Here is a 20,524-nt window from a genome sequence, read left to right on the forward strand (position 1 = left end):
TCTGAGCATTCACATATCCTCTTACATGAAACTAAGCTTGGTTGATTAACTTAACCATTATGGTTCGATTTCGTATTGGTCTGTATTGACAACAATCTCTACTCCAGTAAATGCACTGTTATTTTTTAAATCAGCCTTGTCAATACTTAAAGGTACTTAATTATTTATTATCACATTTATACACTGTCGACATTCCTGCTGTAGTAATCATGTACAGTGTATTATGTGATAATAAATAATTAAGTACCGTATTGACAAGGCTGGTTTCAAATCATCATCATCTGCAGTTTCCAGCTGTTGGCCAGGTCTACTTTGATTTCAAATATAATGGTGAATTTATTGCAGTAGATGAGTAAGCTTTGTCGCTCAGTAAAATAAATGTTGGATTCACAGTTCCATTGCGTACAGATTGTAAAATCCTCCTACAAAAATTAGAGCCGCAGCTGAATCAGTAGTGGTTAATTTATAAGCCAGTGACACTTTATATAGACAAAACGTTAATATTTTAAGACCTCTTACAACAGAACGTTGAGAAATACTACATTCTCTTGCAATCACCAAGAGAGTTTTTTTGGCACTCATTTCCTTTCTTACTTGAATGTCCTGAAGCATCTCGCCAGGCAGAGCTCATTTCAGACATTGTTTTTCTTATCGGAAATGGATCCTTATGCTCACCACTTCATTAATGACTACACCACAGTACTTTTCGTTGACCAAGGGGCCTGTGGATAGCTTCTATGAGAATTATGTAAGCATCTCTCATGTGACTTCTCTTTAACAGATACAGTCAGTGAGAATTATTCATTATCTTAGGTATCGCATTTTCACAGTAATACACCATATGTGTTCAATTGCAAGACCTCATCTGGCTGGTGACGATTGGAAAGTTTCTCTGGTAATCTCCGGGGAAGCTCCTATAGCTGGACTGGAGATGCCCAGCCCCTGGTGGCTGTACAGCCCTTGAATTCTCCAGTTCATTAGGTTTGCTTCACCCTGTACTATATATTTGAACTTCATGTTCATATATGGCAAGGCAAGCACACTCACAGAAGAAATGAGGTATATGTGATGGCAAATTTTTCATCTAAAGCCCTGCATTATCTGATATATCCCATTCTCTAGTATTTAATTGTGACTATCCCTTTCGTTGGTAACTTGCGATTTCTTATGTCTGTTTTCATTAAACATCTTGAAAAAGTCACTTTTTATAAGTTTTCTAATGTTCACGTCTTTTTTAAGTACATTCCATTGCTCATAAAAGGGCTGGATTTAATTATCAGGTGCTACAGGGCACTTTTGTGCATATTTTATTGTGTACTTTTTTTTAAATACTCATTGTCTACATTTATAAACAATATCATCTGATGAAGTTTGTTGGGAAATGTGAATATGTATATATGTTATTGTGAAAATGAATAAAATATAATTCTGTGTTACTTTGATTATAATAGTATATTAGTATTAGATGTTCCATTAATATTAAATGCTAGTCATAACCCAGTGAGAGTCACTATGCAATATAGTGTGTATTGCTCAACGACATGAAAGATATAGACTGCTAAACATACTCGTTACAGCGCCCCTGGTTGAAGCACAGCGAACTAACTTTTGCCTGTAACTGTCATGGCAGCTGCCACTTCTTGGTCTTGACAGTTAGCCCTTATCAGTTCAATTAATTGATGAGATTATATGTTATTGCAAATTAAAGATTTATTTAAAAATAAACACAACATTTTCAAACATGCTTAATGTTGCATTGATGTTTTAATAAAATAAGTACAGTGAATATGCTGAGCATTTGCTTGGTTAAAACAAGAATTACATATGTTGAAGGATGGATAATTCGGCGTCATGCACTAACAATAAAGTCATTCACTACAGAAGGACATGTTATACGTACAGCAGTTCATTGAGAAATTCACACGCGTAGAGAAAGATACCACTACCTTTTCATGACATACCTTCAGTGTCATTCTCGTATAATTTTTGAATTTTGCTTCTTGGTCTGGTTTGTTATGTTTTATGCTTTTTGCTATTTATGGCTACTTTCTAAGAACTGCTGTGCAACAAGCAGCACATACGTCCGTTGGTTGCGGTGTAGAATATCTCTACGGCATCCTTGCCTGTCGTAAGGGGCCACTAAATGGGGTAACCCCAGATTCTAAAGTTGAGACCACCGGACCCCTGGTTGAGTAGCATTCCTTCCACATACGGTATTCTCCCAGCTTTACCACTTTAATATTTCTACCAGACCTCTCTTGGTCAAACCTCGCCTGAATTCATAGCCTACATTTATTTATTTATTCATTCATTTAGTTTAACCTTGCACACCTTCTCAAAGACCGTACTCCATCATGCAACAACTTCTCTAGATCCTTTCTGTGGCAGATTCAGAGGAAATAGGCATATGTTTTGCCTTCAAGTGTCATGGCTGCCAGTGGTTCAAGTAGATTCAAAGATGGCCATCAGATTAGCAGTCTAATGTCGCTGGTATTGCTGTAAGAGGCTCTGTGGTTACGATGCAATATATTGCATGTTGAACTTTTGATTGTCATATCTTTGCTTCTTTACATCTCTGAGCAATGATTCAAACACTTAAGGGCACCACACACAGAAAGCTAAAATAAGCTACGCTAAGCTAAGTAATGCCAAGCAGCATTGTGTTATGTCACAAATAAAGAGCTAAGCCAAACTATGCTAGGCAGCCGTTTAAAGATGGCGGATTTCATTGAAGAGGCTTTTTTATGGCCTCTGTCGTGGAAGATGAAGAAAGAAAGAAACAGAAAGAGGAGAAGATTCTGTATACGTGAAATTGGAAGGAGATTAATTTATGGTGAATCCCATCATTTGATTTAAGCATTCCATGGAAATAATTAATTTAAAATTATTTTCATGTAAATTAGAAGCAGGTACACGAACTTCCCTCTGTTATTGAGGATGATATTGAGAAAAAATGAATATGAAGTACCCAAATTATAGAATGTAGGGTAAAAATGTATGTAAAAGCAATAAATGATATGTAAAATGCATTTCCAGAGTTTCATTTATTTCTTGCCAACAGTTGTCTTTCATGATTATCTTCAATAATTTGACAGACAGGTGTATTTTTGTACCTCTTCAATCAGTCTTTCTTCCTTTTGTCTGCCTTCCATGATGATTAACAAACACTAAAACAATTAAGCAATATAATAGCTACTGTATTGAGCTGCACACATGAAATGGCGGTTTGTTAGATGCCAGGCAAAAAAGTGATCGTGCGCATGCGCAAAGCCAGCTACTGCTATGAAAATCACCTCCTTGGTGATCTGGAAAAGTTAGCTTGGCATTGCGTAGCATAGCGTAGCTTTCTGTGTGTGCCATTCCATGTAACATCATTGGAGCAATTTTTTTCGTTGGGTTGCATAGTGCAGCGTAGCTTTCTGTGCGTGGTATCGTGTATCTGCCATCTACTGGCTACATTACTGAAGTTTGCACTTGTTTGTATCCTCAAGGGAAGTGCGATAAACTTAGTTTTTGTATGTGAATGTCTATAGTTTTTGGGAAACAACAGCTAGCTGATAAACATGGCCATTCACAGCCATGCTGATATAGTACAAGACAGTGAAAAAAGTGTTTGAGGTTTTGATGAATGATGAAAATGAGAATTCTGAGTTTGCCCAGATGGATAAAGTCGATTACAGCTTCTTTACTCAAAGTATTGTAAGCAAATGTGAAGGAATAAGTGGTAGAGACAAAGAAGAATACAACCACCAACTGCTAAGAGGCTAAAAAGAAAACTTGTACTGTGCATACTTTGTGGAAAAATAATGATCCACAAATTCCTCCCTGGCCCAAGTACAAAAATGGACTGAGATAACTGTGAAAGAAATGAGTTTACTTTTAATTATTATTATACTAATAGGTTATGATAGTGATGGGCAATGCTTTTGCTTGAGACTCGCGAGACTGACGTCACAGATCTCGACTCTCACGAGAATATTAAGAATGATTCTCCTGGGCTGTTGTCTATGTGATGTCCCAGTAACTACAAGCGTAAGCTTGATAGTTTATCATCAGAAGTTACTGCGTAAAATAATGTTCTCATGTGGAAACGTGTTTGCCAATAAATTTTGCCAAAAGCTAGAAAAGTATTGCATATTCATCTATGAGCCCTTAATACGCACACAGTCTCCATGTCTCAGATGTCAGTGTGTCAGCCTCTTACCGCTGGGTTCCGTGGTTCAAATCCTGGTCACTCCACGTGAGATTTGTGCTGGACAAAGCAGAGGCGGGAAAGGTTTTTCTCCGGATACTCCGGTTTTCCCTGTCATCTTTCATTCCAGCAACACACTCCATTATCATTTCATTTCATCTGTCAGTCATTAATCATTGCCCCAGAGAAGTGTGACAGGCTTTGGCAACCAGCACAATTCCTATCCTCGCCACAAGATGGGGGCTTCGTTCATTCCATTCTTGACCCGGTCACTGACTGGAAAACAGGTTGTAGGTTTTTCAACGATGTACACCTACAGTAGCCATCAGTTTCTGTACTTAGCCTACTCATTTGTATACTTACCGCCAGAATGCCAGAATGTGCATCCTTTATAATTATGTTACTTCGTATACTGTGTCAAAATAGACGTCAGTAGAAATGAAAGAAATGAACGGCCTAGTTACTTGTTGACACGTATTTATGGAATGGAGAAGGCCCGTTGTTGGCTATTCACATACTCGGCAAAAACAACATTCAACTCCATCTATCTTTAGGCCTAGGACCCGCTGCTTGCCGCACAATGCGAGGACAGCACTCTTGAGATCTCTCGCGAGAAACACGTGCTTGCGCTAGTCTTGAAAAGTCTCAGACTGCCTATCACTAGGTAATGTAAACAAGGTACCATAAAAGAATAACAATACTGATCCACTCATCCACCTTCCTGTGTTTTCTTGACTCGTGCTGTGTACTTGGTATAAAGCAATTCTACAGTTCTTTCATTTCATTGATAACAGTTTCCGAACTCAAGATGACATACTCAACAAAATCAGCCCTAAAAGAGAACCAGGAGGACCATTTACACGTGCAAAGACTGTAACAACCATTATTAACCTGTAACAATGAGGGCCTCCATGGCCCAGGCGGCAGCACGCCGGTCTCTCGACGCTGGGTTCCGTTGTTCAAATCACAGTCATTCCATGTGAGATTTGTGCTGGACAAAGCGGAGGCGGGACAGATTTTTCTCCGGGTACTCCAGTTTTCCCCGTCATCTTTCATTCCAGCAACACACTCCAGTATCATTTAATTTCATCTTTCAATCGTTTATCATTGCCTCAGAGGAGTGCGGCTTTGGCAGCCGGCACAATTCCTATCCTCACCACTAGATGGGGGCTTCATTCATTCCTGATCCAGTTGAATGACTGGAAACAGGCTGTGGATTTTCATTTTCAACCTGTAACAGTGGGTGATTTTTAACTTTTTTTTTTTTTTTTTGTGTAACTAAGCCACTTAATAAAATATGGTGTATTATATTCCTATACAGTAATTAATAACGCAGTTTATCAGCGTGCTAAAACCTAAATTTGGGGTATATCATTGCTCTGAAAACCTGAGTCTCAAAGGGTTAATGTAGAAATCAAAACTAAAATCAGCATCACAGGGAGTGTGTCTCTGAAATTAAAACATCTTATATGCAACCATGATTTGAGATTCGAAACTCGTTTGGCATATGGTTAAGTGTTGTGTGTTACTGGAATTGCTTTACAGTGCCAATGAATGGACACACAAAAGGCTTTGACTGAAGTTCGCTGAAATGTGGATGCACCGCAGAATGTTCAAGATCTCATGGCTACATCACGTCAGCTTCTAGGAGGTAGTCCGTTGAGCTGAGAAATCGTGCAGTCTCGGTCTTCACAAAATGCTGGAAAGGAGATTTCAGTCTCATATTCCAAACTGACAAATACTGCCTGAACAACTGATCATAGAAAGGAAACATGGACATGGGTGGAGATGATTATTCTGGATGCGGAACCTCCTTACAGTTGTAGAATGTGCTATTTCTTATGTATTGTACAGTTGCTCAAAAAGTGAATGGTGGCATGGTATTGCACAAGTTCCTTGCAGGCACTTTGGACATGAGTGGATATGATTATCCTGGATGCAGAACCTATGACAGTTGTAGAATATGCTATTTCTGATGTATTGTACAGTTGCTCAAAAAATGATTGGTCGCATGGTACTTCACAAGTTCCTTACAGGCATTCTCAGAAACACATTGTATTGGGATCCTTTCCTCCTTTGGTGTTTGTTGTGTGTTCCTAATTTTTTACCATCTGCATTTATCCTATGTTTCCTCCCTTTTCCTATATTTATTCTACACTTCCCGTATCGTGACTGAAGATTTGTCAAGATGACTCCCCAATGCCTGTCCTGATGAAGCTGGAAAGCAGAAACGAGCTGGTCGGGTGCTGAGAAATGGATGTAGATCTGGGATTGATGAGGAGAGAGCCAATCTATTGAAGATGTGTAGGTTGTCCTTTTCTCCCCTTTCTATTGCTCTCTCTTCCCACACTGACCTACCGTTATGTTCATCCTGTCGTGTGTTACTGCTCTTGTTCTTTTCTGTCAGAAACAATTGAACTTATAGATATAATGTTTGTTGTGTGTATCCGTAAGGTTTGTACCTACATGGGAGGTGAATTATATTTTGATGATACTTAAAATTAAGTCTAATGGTATAGATGTTGATTCCCATAGGGAACCTGAAATTTTTGTCCCAAATGAGTAAATTTAGAATACCTATATAAATGTTCCGTTATTGGACATAAATTTTACAGCTAACTCATTCCTGGTTGCCAGCGTTTTGCCCCAGTGTGCTAACTTGGCTTTATCCACGGTATGCACTAGCTATGCGTCTTGGTGGGTGTGCTATTTACCAACTGATGAACCCAACTTAGCACACTGGGGCAAAACGCTGGCAACCAGGAATGAGTTAGCTGGAAAATTTATAATGTCCAATAACGGACCATTTATATTGGTATTATAAATTTACTCATTCGGGACAAATATTAATTTCAGGTTCCCTATGGGAATCAATATTTATATCATCTGATAACCAGGCAGGCATCAATTTTTGATAATGAGACAAAGTCTCTCATAGTGCATTGACACTGCCGGTAGCTCCAAATAGCCTACACAGTATGCACTAGCCATGTGTCTTGGTGGGTGTGTTATTTACCAACTGATAAGCCCACTCACCTCATACCCGACCCCGTAGAGAAACGAGACAAGGGTTGGACAAACAATATCACAATACATTACAGTGGAGAAGAATATCTCTAAGGGGGCTGTCACATTAGATCGATTGAACATCTGCAATAAACCGACTGAAGAAATAGACCTACATAGGGTAGGGATACCAGCCGCACAGCATCAATCTTCAGTGGTCAACTATAAGCGATGAAGATTGATTGCTTTGTGAAAGCAAGCATATTCGTTTTCAAGCGGTAGTCAGTTGATAATAGTGGATGAAATATCATGGTCTGCGGAGGAATCGACAGATTAATATGTCTTCTGCGCGAGAACCAAGTGCTGTGTAATTCCAGGCTCCCTGGGTACAGCAATATTGAGACAGTAAATTTTGTATAGCAGTCTATCACCTCCTCGAGAATCGAGACCGTAAATGGTAAGTACCGGTAATTACTAGTTTTATCATGGTTGTATCAGGGAGTGTTGTTATCTCAGATTAATTAGGCTAGTATATTGGTAAAATATATGAAATTTATTGGTGAAAACCGTTATTCCAAGAAGATTATAATTATTTTAGTAACTTAATAATAGTTTGGAAAAACTAGCACAATGCCTTGCCTAATCTCGGGCACTTAAACAACACTAGTGTTTCCTTTAAAGTGTAAGTGATAACTACATGAAGTTTTTGTTTGTCTGAAGATTATAATTCAATATTTCAACCAAAAATTGTGTCAAAAAGTAGCAAATTCTGAAGGCAGGATATTGCACTCGAAGAGGCAACGTGCTCCTCCCTTACCTCCTCCCCCCCTCAGGTTTTGGAGTTCATGAACTGCAACTGCAAAAAGATCTCGACAATATTGTGAGATGGACAGCAGGCAATGATATGATGATAAACAGGGTTAAAAGTCAGGTTATGAGTAGGGGCCTTGTTTTTTGGTGAAATAAAACTGTTGATTTCGGTGTTAAAACTGAAACTATTTCGGTAGGTATTTCGTGAAATAAATTGTTATACTGATCGATGTTTCCTGCCAAATCTTCCTTGTAGTAGCGTATGGGGTAAACGCAACTAACTTTGTGATAAGGGGTTTTAAAGTAAACACTTGTAATGTATCATTGTTATTAAATCTTAGAAAAATCAAATATGCAAATTGTTATAGAAAAAATGTATAAATCACTGATACTTCGAAATGAAGTTAGATGATCTGCCCTGTGATATACATTTATACATAGCCTACATTTTCAGACGTTGAATTACTTGTCTCCAAAGTACAAACTAAGCATGGTATCAACATTATCAGGATGCAGAGTTGTGCAACAGTCAGAAAGTGTCTTTGTGTAAGCAGAGAAGCTCCTCTCGCTGACCACATTAGACGTCGGAAACCATAATGCTTGCGAACACTTGGATGCAAATTCACTGTGGTCTTTTATAAAACCTCCTAAAACTTTGCTAACACTGTCTTCTTTCACTTCCTCAACCAGATGTGCTTTCATTGCATTTTGCAAAGTCATATAGCTCTGGAAGGTGTTCATGGATATACTCTTTTTCCCCGGTCGGGGATGAGTAGCTCGGATGGTTAAAGCGCTGGCTTTCTGACCCCAATTTGGCAGGTTCGATCCTGGCTCAGTCCAGTGGTATTTGAAGGAGTTCAAATACGTCAGCCTCGTGTCACTAGTTTACTGGCACGTAAAAGAATTCCTACGGGACAACATTCCGGTATCTCAGCGTCTCAGGAAAATGTAGAAGTAGTTAGTGGGACATAAAAACAATAACATTATTACTACTCAAACAGGCGATTTCTATACAATAGGCCTACCAATACCGTCATATTTTACAGTAAAGGCAGTATTATTTATCTTTCCTTTTATATCCATTCTCTTCCTTATGCCAGGATTATCCTTTTTTGCTATGTTGGCTTGCGTGAATGCTTTTTTTGTGTCTATTACAAATTGCTCTCTATAATTTTTCAACACCTTTACGATCTGTAAATTATCGCCGATTGTTATTTGCCGCTTTGAATTATGTTCATTTGCTTCATTCCGATTCTCTGCAGTGTATATCGCACGTTTCAACTTTACGAATATTACCGGTACACTATTGATACATTAGAATCTTTCTTGCAGCATCAAATATATAGAACCCCTCACTGTAGTATTCTTCGGCCCTCGAAAAACCTGGTGTGACTTCAGTTTTCGGCATTTTTATACTTAAATGTTGGACATTTGCCGATAGAGGTTCGTAAGTAAGAACTCTCATTGCGCACTGCTGTATCTACGACCGGTCTTGTATCTTGTTACGACCACAACGCTATTTGCTGTAATCGATACCGTAACAGATATTGATTTTTATCGACTGCCTTAGAGATCACGGAACTGAATACACATACTTTCGATACACAGTGCGTACCGCTTTATGTGCATTTGTGTGGAGAATATACAGCAGTATCAAGTAAATGAGAAGGAAACTACGATAGTCAAGTTCTCAGAAGCATTTAAACGTTTATTGGAGAGCTCTTCCGGTGCCATTTTGCATTTTTCGCACCAAGTGGTGTATATTTCGCGATTATTTGCGCAATTCGCGCAATAAATCAAATTTCGCGATATTTCGCGAGTTCATTTTGCTAAAATACAGTATTTTTAGTACCTGGGAGGTCATATATAGACAAGAAAGAAGATATCAAAAAAACTCGTGCATATCGGTATTACCAAAAAATACGGCCCCTAGTTATGAGCTTTACAAATAAGAAAAATCCTCTCAATTTTAATTACTGCATTGATGGGGTGAAAGTTCATTATGGGGAAGTACCCCTAGGTGTTAATATAAGGAAAGATATTCATTGGGGTAATGGCAGAAATGGGACTGTAAATAAAGGGTACAAATCTGTGCACGTGGTTATGAGGGTACTTAGGGGTTGTAGTAAGGATGTAAAGGAGAAGGCATATAAGTCTGGTAAGACCTCCAAACTGAGTATGGTTTCAGCGTATGGGACCCTCACCAGGATTACTTGATTCAAGAACTGGAAAAAATCCAAAGAAAAGCAGCACAGTTTGTTCTGGGTGGTTTCTGATAAAATAGAAGGTTTACAAAATAGTTGCAAAGTTTGGGCTGGAAATATTTGGAAGAAAGGAGACAAGCTGCTCGACTAAGTGGTATGTTCTGAACTGTCATTGGAGAAACGGCGTGGAATCATATTAGAAGACAAATAAGTTTGAATGGTGTGTTTGGAAGTAGGGGAGATCACAGTTTGTAAATAAAGTTGGAATTCAAAAGGACAAATTGGGGCAAATATTTGCTAATAGGAAGGGGAGTTAGGGATTGGAAATGTACTAAGGGAGATGTTCAGTATATTTCCAAATTCTTTGCAATCATTTAAGAAAAGGCTAGGAAAACAACACATAGGGAATCTGGCGACTATCCTAAATGCAGATCAGTAGTGACTGAACTTAGCACACGGGGGTGAAATGCTGGCACCCAGGAATGAGTTAGCTGGAAAATTTATAATGTCCAATAACGGACCATTTATATTGGTATTAAAATTAAGTCGGGTAAAATATTTACAGGGAGAGCCTCCGTGGCTCAGGCGGAATCACGTTAGATTCCGTGGTTCAAATGCCAGTCACTCCATGCGAGATTTGTGCTGGACAGGTTTTTCTCTGGGTACTCCAGTTTTCCATGTCATCTTTAATTCCAGCAATACTCTCTAATATCATCTCATTTCATCTGTCAGTCATGAATCATTGCACCAGAGCGCAACTGGCTTCGGCCGGCAGCCGGCACAAATCCTATCCTTGCTGCTAGACGAGGGCTTCATTTCATTCTTGACCTGGTCAAATGACTGGAAACACTGTGGATTTTCATTTTCAAAATATTCAGAGGATGGTTGCCCAGTTTTACTTTCTCTTAAAACAATAACCACTACCACCACCACCTGATAAAATATTAAATGTGAGGGGTGGTGATGATGGTGATGGGGCAACTATACATCTTTACGGTGCAAGCTGTCCACTAAATTTTATTTCCAAGTCCATCAATGACGACCACAGCTGGTACTGAAATATTGTATAGTAATCATGTTAACATCTACAAAATGAAAAACATCTGTGATCTTCAGCCCCTGTTAATCAGGAAGATAATAAAGATGACTATGAGAAATGAGAGGGAAATAATCAATTTCTCTTTTCAGGCAGCTCCAGCTGGATGAGATGTTAATGGACTTTTCCATCTTCCTCTATCTAACCACTACTACTGCTCTTCAATTGTGTTCCAATCAGGTTCCTTCTTATTATACTATTCTTGGTTGTGTCCAACCACCTTAAACTGGGTCTACTTCTCTTATTCTCCTTCCTTCAGTCTTAGCCTCCGTCTTCCTTCCTTTTTTCCATCCTTGTAACATGTCTGAACCATCTTGGTTTATCTCTCTCTCTCTCTCCATTCTCTCAAAAACCTTTTCAACTTATATTTCCTTCAAGACACCCTCAGTTCTTACCTTGTCCTTTCGTGTCTTTCCTATCATACCTTAAAAATTTCATCTCACAGGCTTGGATTGTACTCTCATTAGTGTCCAAGTCTCTGCTGCATATTTCAATATGGGGGCAAAAATACATCACCTCTTTACACTTCCTTCTTTCGGATAAAGTTCCTCACACTCTGGTAAACCACAATTCCAAAGTCTTGTCTATCACTTTTTACAGTAACTTTTCGTTCCAATTCTCTTCAGCCTTGCTTTTCTCTACACTTATTTACATTCATACATACTTGGTATGTCCAGTTGACCTTGTACTTCCTCTCCATGTACTCCCCACACCACAAGGTCATCTGCAATCACCACCACCTTCAACTCCTTATGCCAGTATTTTTCCTTTATCTCCTTCAAATCAGATGCTCTTACACTGTAATTATTTGAAGAGCTGCCAAGCTGGACATAGGTTGATTTGGAGAATTTCTTGACCGCAAGATTGCAGGCTTATCACATTTTCACAAAAGATTCACAGGCTGGTTTTATAACTTGAATTTTTTATGTTGATAAACTCATTCTAATACATGTAACTCTGTTATTAACATTTTAAAGTAATGGCTGACCCTTCTCTTCTTCTTCTACCACTTTTCTCATAGCTGTGGGGATTTGGCCGTTTTACAGCCGGATGCCCTTCCTAATGCCAATGCTATGTGGAGGTATGTAATCACTATTGCGTGTTTCTACGGTAGTTGGTAGTGTGGCACGTTTACTGACTATGAAGAGTAGTGTGTTGGGACAGATACAACCATCCAGTCCCCGAGTCAGAAAAATTAATGATGTGATTAAAATCCCCAACCCGGCTTGGAATCTAACCTGGGACCCTCTGAATCAAAGGCCTCAACACTAACCATTCGGCCAAGGAGTCAGACTATTGACGATCCTTTGTCTAGGGAAATTAACAGGTAGACCAAGGAAATATCAAGGAGCAACAAGAAATTTGTGCAACATTTATTTAATTATCAAAACAATACAGCAATATTATAAATGTGGCTATCAGTAAAAGACTGAGAATATTTATTGTAAAACAGTTGCTGCTTATGGTATTACAAACTACACAACAAATTACAATCACAGATCAGTAAATGTGCTACATCATTGAACATATAACACAGACTAGAATACTGGTGCATATCATAACAGTGTCAAAGATAATTACTTTATTAGGTTTTTTAACCCTACATAGTAACAAGTAAACCAATGAGGCACTTTTTACTCTTTCTCAAAAAAATTTATTTGCCCCATATCTGGTGAGCACATCCAATGGTTTGATTCAAAGCAATAACATCAAGGCCCTTAACACTATGCACCTATGCCCCATGTTATCAGTTTGGTTGTTGCCTTGGAGTATTCTCTTTCTTTTTCTACCTATAGATTTCATTATCTTTTGTTAGTAATAGGTTGTGCTTCCTATGGACAATATTTTATAAGCACGTGCACTCAGCTAGTTCTGACGTGACTGTTGACATATTTCGTGTGACAGAATGGTCTTTCTAGAATATGTACTGTACATAATTTTTTTTAAATTATACAGCTAAAACTGACAGAACTGGGAGTATTTTTCCAAGTCTCTAAATCATGCTCACACAGGGGAGTAAAGCAGTTTTAAGTAATTGGATGCATAGTGTGAAGACATATATAAATGTTCTATGGCACTTTTTACATGGAAGCAGTGAAATATCAACTGTCTGGGTCGTCGTGAACAATTAATCAGGGGTAGGAGACTATAGATAACTTGCACTCTCTATCACAACTTAGCAATGACATAATGCTGTGCAGGTTTCTGATTTTTCTTGGTTACTGACAGGATGAGAACTGCAATTTACCAGCAGGGCTAACCCTTGCAAATGTTAACTAGTGTTTTTTCACATGTTGAATACACTTTAAGAAACACTGAACCAAAGGAGCTCAAATTAAGGATGGGAAATGGTCTCAACTGAAGCTCAGGGGACTGCTAACAAATCTTTATATGACTTAAAAGAAATGTAATAATCACAGCTGTTTAAACAGTGCAGGTTGTACTTTTAAAAATATGATTTTTCTTACAATCTTGCCATGCAGTCAGCTTTGATGCTTATTAAAAAGTATGCCCGTTTTAGAAAATATATGCTCGCATAGGACCAATGTAGCCAGCCAGTACATCCAAACTTTTTCAAGCCAGAACTGCTACGGCTGAATATAGGCTTTTATTGCAATGCCAGTAATCATAAGGGTTTGATGTGACTGTTACACAATGCTGCACCTCCATGATTGCATTTATATTTTTCTCCAGCTTCTTATTTATTTTATGCCATTATTTTATGTTGCACCAGCACAAACAGGTGTTACAGCGACGATGGGTCAGAACAGGGCAAGGAATAGGAAGGAAGCAACCATGGCCTTAGTTAAGGTATACTCCCAGCATTTGCCTGGTGTGAAACCACAGAAAACCATCTTTTGGGCTACCGACAGTGGAGTTCAAATCAACTATTGCCTGAATGCAAGCTCGCAGCTACTCTATCACATTCTGATTCAATAATAAATTTTGAATACCACATTAGCCATACTGCTTACAAAGTTTCTATAATGTGCATTCCGCTCACAGGGTGGACACTCTAACAATAGTGATACGATCTTCCTACCATATCCTTACCAAGGTCATAAATAAACAACTTGATATCTTGAATACTTTTCTATTTACAGTAGTTTGAATGCAGCAGTGTAATTTTGTTCTCGCAAGCTTGAACTATCCGGTCAACAGGTGGTAGCAGCCTCCGTTTGGAGCTCGTCACCAATGTGTCAGAAGGAAAATGGAAGAGGTCCATCACTTCACACATTAAAGGTATCGGCAAAAGAAGGGAAGGGTCATAAAGGGCGTGAAAATGAAAGACTTTCTAGGCCTCGCGAATCCGATATACCATTGGGGTCAGAAAAGAAGGGTTGATCAAGGGAGGTTGGACAGGAAAGATGAAAGCGAGGAATCTGGCACAAGTAAAAGCAATGCCAGACTCAGCTACGGGAACCGTCGCCAACCCAAGTTCCCATATTCATAGCCTCTGCCATCCCTTTCAGTCACTTCTTACGACAGGCAGGTGATACCGTGGATGTATTCTACCACCCCCACCCAGAGGGGGGAGGGGGCGATGTTGCGGGTAGCAATGGAAAGAAATCCAGAGAAAATATATCTGAATAATAGGAACAGATTCAGCTCTCAACAGTGCTCTAAAGCAGGGCTGGACAAAGCAGAACCAATTCTAGGAGCCAGTAAAATTTCTTAGGCACCAGACAAGAAAAATAAAAATACTTCGCTTACCGCTATAATATTAACCGTTTTGATCTCTCTCTCACTTCATCTTAATCACTCTTAAATCACATTCACTACTTTAGGCACTTCTTTTAATGGGCTCAAATATATTAAACCCCGAGCAGTGCTTATTACATAGTAGTACAGTACTCAAGGAACATAACTGTGAAAATCTGGTACGAGGATCAGCAAATAGCAATAGTTTAACTTGTCAATGTAGTGGTTACGAGCGGTCATGAGATATATCGAATGCTCATATTGATTCAAGTAAATGTTCAGGTGTGACCAGTGCTTATAAAACCTTATAATCTCCATATTTAGATATACTAGAGACTACAGCAACAACAATACCAATGGCAAACATCTTAAGAACAAAGTTTATTGTCAAGTCTTTGAAAAGGCCACCAAATTAATTTTTTATATGTTGCTATTTTCATAGTGGAAATAAATTCCAAAATTATTCCTCAGACTAGAATTTAGTAGTTACAATGTGAATGTGCGCTTACAAATTTCTTTTCGTGGCCATGGAGACCAGGCGCCTGGGATTTGTCCAGCCCTGCTCTAAAGAATAACACTCCTGGAACACAATTTCTTCTGTTTCTAGAATACTTTACACTGTGGATAAAAAATAGATGATATTTAAATACAAAGACTTTGAGAAATAGAGAAAAGCATAGCTGAAACTGCACTATAGCATGCAAACCACTGAATGACTGCTATTGGCTGTGTTCTGATGTAAAATCTAATGATGCACAGAAGTGCCTCACTGGTGATAAAGAGCAATGGAAAAACACTTGGACTATTCTCTTCCAGACATTTTTCATGCTAAGACTGCACCCACACTGTCAACATGAAATCTAATCTTAAATATATACACTTAATACTCTACCATCCACACTGCAGACCCCCACAGACTGATGTTCTTTTGCTGATAGATTAATAATTAGTAGCTTATACAATTGACGGGGAGGTGTGGTGTTGTGCCATGCCATTTTAATAAAACCCTTGGCCAATTAAGTTGTCACGATTGGCAATCACACCTATTTGTAATTAATTCCGGGAGCAGCACATGCACAGGGGCCAACGAATGCAATCATCATGGTCATTTCATAACAACACTGTCAGCATAAGAGCAGAAAACACGGAAAGCAACCGTCAGGAACAGCGCTATATGACTTGGTTCCTATGGAAAGAAGGCGTGACCACTGCAGAAATTTATCGGCACTTGGTGGCAGTCTGTGGAGAGCATGCGCTGTCACAGAAAACAGTTTACATCTGGGTGGAAGGTTGGAAAACAGGGCGCACGTCGGTGGACAATGGAACCAGTTCTGGAAGGAATGTGATGTGTCAGCACCAGCCAACATTGCCCAGGTTGAACAGGCCATCCAAGGAAACAAATGCATCACAATTACGAAAATTGAGGCAGGTACGGAAATCAGCCAAAACACCCTGCACTGGATCGTGCATGGCCACTTACAGCTGGGGAAGGTGTCAACCACATGGGTGCCTAGACTCTTGTCGGCAGACATAAAGCCGAGGCGTGTGGACGTGTGCAGAGAACTTTTGCAACGCCATGATCATGTTGACACCGTCACATTCCTTCCAGAACTAGTTCACTTGTCCACCGATGTGCACCCTGCTTTTCAACCTTCCACCCAGCTGTAAACTGTTTTCCATGACGGAGCATGTTCTCCACAGACTGCCACCAAGCGCCGATGAATTTCTGCAGTGGTCACGCCTTCTTTCCATAGGAACAAAGTCGTATAGCGCTGTCCCTGACGGTTGCTTTCCATGCTGCCTGCTCCTACTCTGATAGTGTTGTTATGAAATGGCTATGACGAGTGCATATGTTGGCCCCTGTGCGTGTGCTGCTACCAAAAGGTGGAACAAGACACTAGTTACACGTCACCACCTTCAAAAGTGAAATGTGAACCATACTCGGACGTACAAAAAATAAAATATAAAACAATATAGTATGCACCTCGTAATATTTTGCTATAAAAGTAAATATATTTCTGGGGGTAGGTTCATGTGTAATGAACACATCACTCTCTTAGAAGTAATACAAAGGTAAGATTTATACAATATACTTGAAATACAATAACTTAACTTATGCTGCAGTGCATATAGTACAGTTTTACCCTCAAATGCCAAAAGTCGTGGGAGAGTAGCATGAAAAGAGGGAATAATAACCTTTGGTAGAATGTGAATGCCCATACTTGTATGGACTGTGACATGATATCTCATTGAGTTAGGCTGGAAAGTAAAGCTGCTAAGTCCATTTAGGCAAGTCAATGCGACTATTCAAATCTGAACAGAACACAGTGCAGCAGCCTCATTCTTTAAAATGTACTGGTGTCTGTGCAGAAAAAATCTCCTAGAAGCCATAATCATTCACCATGGACAACATTGACTACAAGAGCTTATGCTTATGGCATGCAAAATCTGTCTTAGAATTAAACAAGCATTCACACATCCATAATCGAAGTACAAGATATCTGATACTGATCAAAGCTGTGTTCCTTTGCTTCTGTGAGATACAGCACACCTGTTAACAGCATGAAATTGGATGACACCTCGAGTGCAGCCACGAAGATGCTAAATATATCCTATAGAACTAGCATTAAGTGATGTCACTGAACGAGTCACAGTACCAGTTACTTAGTAACTGTATGACCAAGTGTGATAAAAAAGCTGTGAGATAATGGATCCCAATTGTCAACATGGCACCATTCACATAGCATGAGTCTGGTGATTCCCCTGAGCAAATAATTAAAAAGGGAACCACCAATAATACTGATTACTGACTTCACGTACCTACATATTGTTGAGAGAATCCAGCAGGATAAGGTATAACTTATTCGAAATATGACTGCACTTGGGTGAGGCGGCGTTAGTGTTTGTTTATTGACCACAACAGGACGGGCAAAAGTACAGTCAACATGAGTCTTACATTAATGACAGGACAATATGGATTTTTAGATGAGAATTTGCAAGTGCTACAAATGCCATAACAGTAGGGCAAATTCAGAACGGAATCATTGTATCATCAAGAACTGAGCGCTCTATACTGTATGTGGCAAAAGAGTTGGACGATAGAGCACCAGACGTAACCAAGCAGTAGTTCTTGGCCTGGTCAAGTGCAATCATATTGAACATGTAATACTTTGTCATCGACAGATGTGGTCAAATTATCATACTCAAGACATTCTTTTTTTAATTTAATTTATACAGTATCTATTTTACAGCTATTTGAAGTCTATATCTGAAAATATATTAATGAGATGTTTGTTTAATAATGCCTTCTCTCTGAAACAATCTCCACATTGGTCAGTTGTTGGCTTTTCATTTGTAAGAAGCGTGATAATGAAGACTGCTGTAATTGAATACAGACATTACTCCAGACTCTAATTTGGCCTCTAGCTGTAATGTTAAATAATCAGAGATGAGCTTCTGCGGTTGAGCAAAGAAATCTGTGAAGTAAACCATTCTATAACAGAAGTGTTGTAATTTTTTTCTTTACAGGTTGCTTTACGTCGCACTGACACAGATTGGTCTTATGGCGATGATGGGATAAGAGTGAGAAGGAAGTGGTCATGGCCTTAATTAAGGTACATTTCCCTGGTGTGAAAATGGGAAACCATGGAAAACCATCTTCAGGGCTGCCGACAGTGGGGTTCGAACCCACCATCTCCAACAGGCAAGCTCACAGCTGCACACCCCTAACCGCACGGCCAACTTGCTCTGTACTAACCAATGATGAAATAATCAAATGTGTACAAGAAAGTAATAAAGATTTTTCACACTGCTGGGCCAAAGCTGCAGATATCTTCCTGTAGTATAATTCAATGACCAGATATGTGCAGTACCGAAGTAATGCTTGTAAAGTGGTTGCGGAAGAAAGCATAATGCTGTTGAGCATCGTAATTTTGGCTATTAGAAATTCAGGACACATTTCATAATGAGTGAAACCGCATCTAGAAAACTTAAGGACTAATTCTTTCTATGTTAATTTTTCCTTAATTGTACGACTGGGGTTCAGTAGGTACCATACAATTGGGTGAAGTCGATCAGGTGGGGTGAAGTCGATCACTGTGACATCTCAATGGTTTTTTTAGTGATGACAGTAAGTGTCCATGTTTAGTATAGTTTGAAAAAGATCGTAAAAAATCTGTCAACCACCGGTACAATCGATAATCTGACTTCATCACTGACTTCATTTGGTAAGTTGATGTGTTCTGCTCTTTTCCAGCACTTTGGATTACATCTAATTTTCTCTGCATTCAGACAATGATGTAATATACCTAATGTTTACATTTTGCCGGGTGAAGTCGATCGTGGGACGAATATACCAGAAGAAGCCAGGTCCTGCCGGGAAACGAAATTATAATATTCAATGTTTGAAGAATGCTGAGGAAGAAGTAAAAAAAGGGAAAAATGAGCATCAGGAAAGCCTATGATGCATACGGTGTACCTAGAGGATTCGATCTCAGGATCCCGGCCGCTTTTCAATCCCGTAGTTTTCGGGATCCCTGGATTTTCGGGATTGACAGCATTTTTAAAAATTTGAGTCCACTGAGCTCAATGATGTAGACTCAGATGATAATGATGACGAAAATCTTGAATCAGGATTAGACCTAGAAGAAAGAGAAAAATGCCCGGATTTGATGAATGACCAGAACATCAAGGATGTAATAAAGTTCGCAAAGTGGTTCTTATTTTCAAAAAAAGTGTCCTGGAAGAATGATACCATTCTTCAAAAATATGTGAAGATGGAGCATGGCAAGGAGGTAAGTTTACTGCTTGATTGAAAAACCAGATGGAACAGCCTCTACACTATGCTCGAGCGTTTTGCCTTCTTGAAATTTAACGTCAAATAGCCACTTATGGATTTGAATAATCCAGTCCAGTTGGAAGAGTCTGATTTTGAGTTCATCGATGAAATCATTAAAGTCTTGGCTCCAGTCAAATTAACTGTAGGAGCACTCTGTCGCACTGATGCGAATTTATGCACAGCTGATGCTGCCCGTAAGTTTTGTTTTAAGCAGTTAAATGACAATAGCTCTGAGTTGCTTCTAAATTCAAGATGCATTTACAAAAGCGTATGAAAGATCGCCGAAGAAATGAGTTGAGTGGCTTATTATGCTGTCTACAAAATCCTCATAGTGACAATGTGGCGTTGGCGTTCGATGATGAAATAAAACATACATTTTCATGTCTGAGCAAAGTCCTGATAAAAAACAGATTGTTTCTTTAATTGAGAGATTAAATTGTTTAAAAAATGACGAAGAGGAAGAATAAAATATGCAAGTCGAGCTTAAAATACAGAAAAAAGTTATTTGACGCTCAAAGAAGAGCTTCAGCTGGAAATACAAAACAGCATGACAATTATGTCTCCTGAAGCATTAAAAGAAAATGAATTTTCCAGAACTGTTAAGAAGGAAATGAACCTATACGAGTCTTCAAATTCCACTCAGAGCTATAACCTAGAGCAGGCTTATAAGTATTTAC

At 39.0% G+C, this 20,524-nt stretch overlaps 1 protein-coding gene across 1 annotated transcript in view; it reads left to right on the forward strand.

The window, feature by feature from the left end:
• Positions 1-20,400, forward strand: part of LOC136886357 (protein adenylyltransferase SelO) — a 97,042-nt gene extending 76,642 nt beyond the window's left edge. The window contains exon 7 of the mRNA XM_068230662.1: positions 18,539-20,400. Coding sequence (XP_068086763.1) covers positions 18,539-18,558 — 20 coding nt within the window. The 3' untranslated portion in view covers positions 18,559-20,400. The remainder of the gene's footprint in view (positions 1-18,538) is intronic.
• The last annotated feature ends 124 nt before the right edge of the window (positions 20,401-20,524 follow it).

Source organism: Anabrus simplex, chromosome X (genome assembly GCF_040414725.1).
Source record: "Anabrus simplex isolate iqAnaSimp1 chromosome X, ASM4041472v1, whole genome shotgun sequence".
NCBI lineage: Eukaryota > Metazoa > Arthropoda > Insecta > Orthoptera > Tettigoniidae > Anabrus > Anabrus simplex.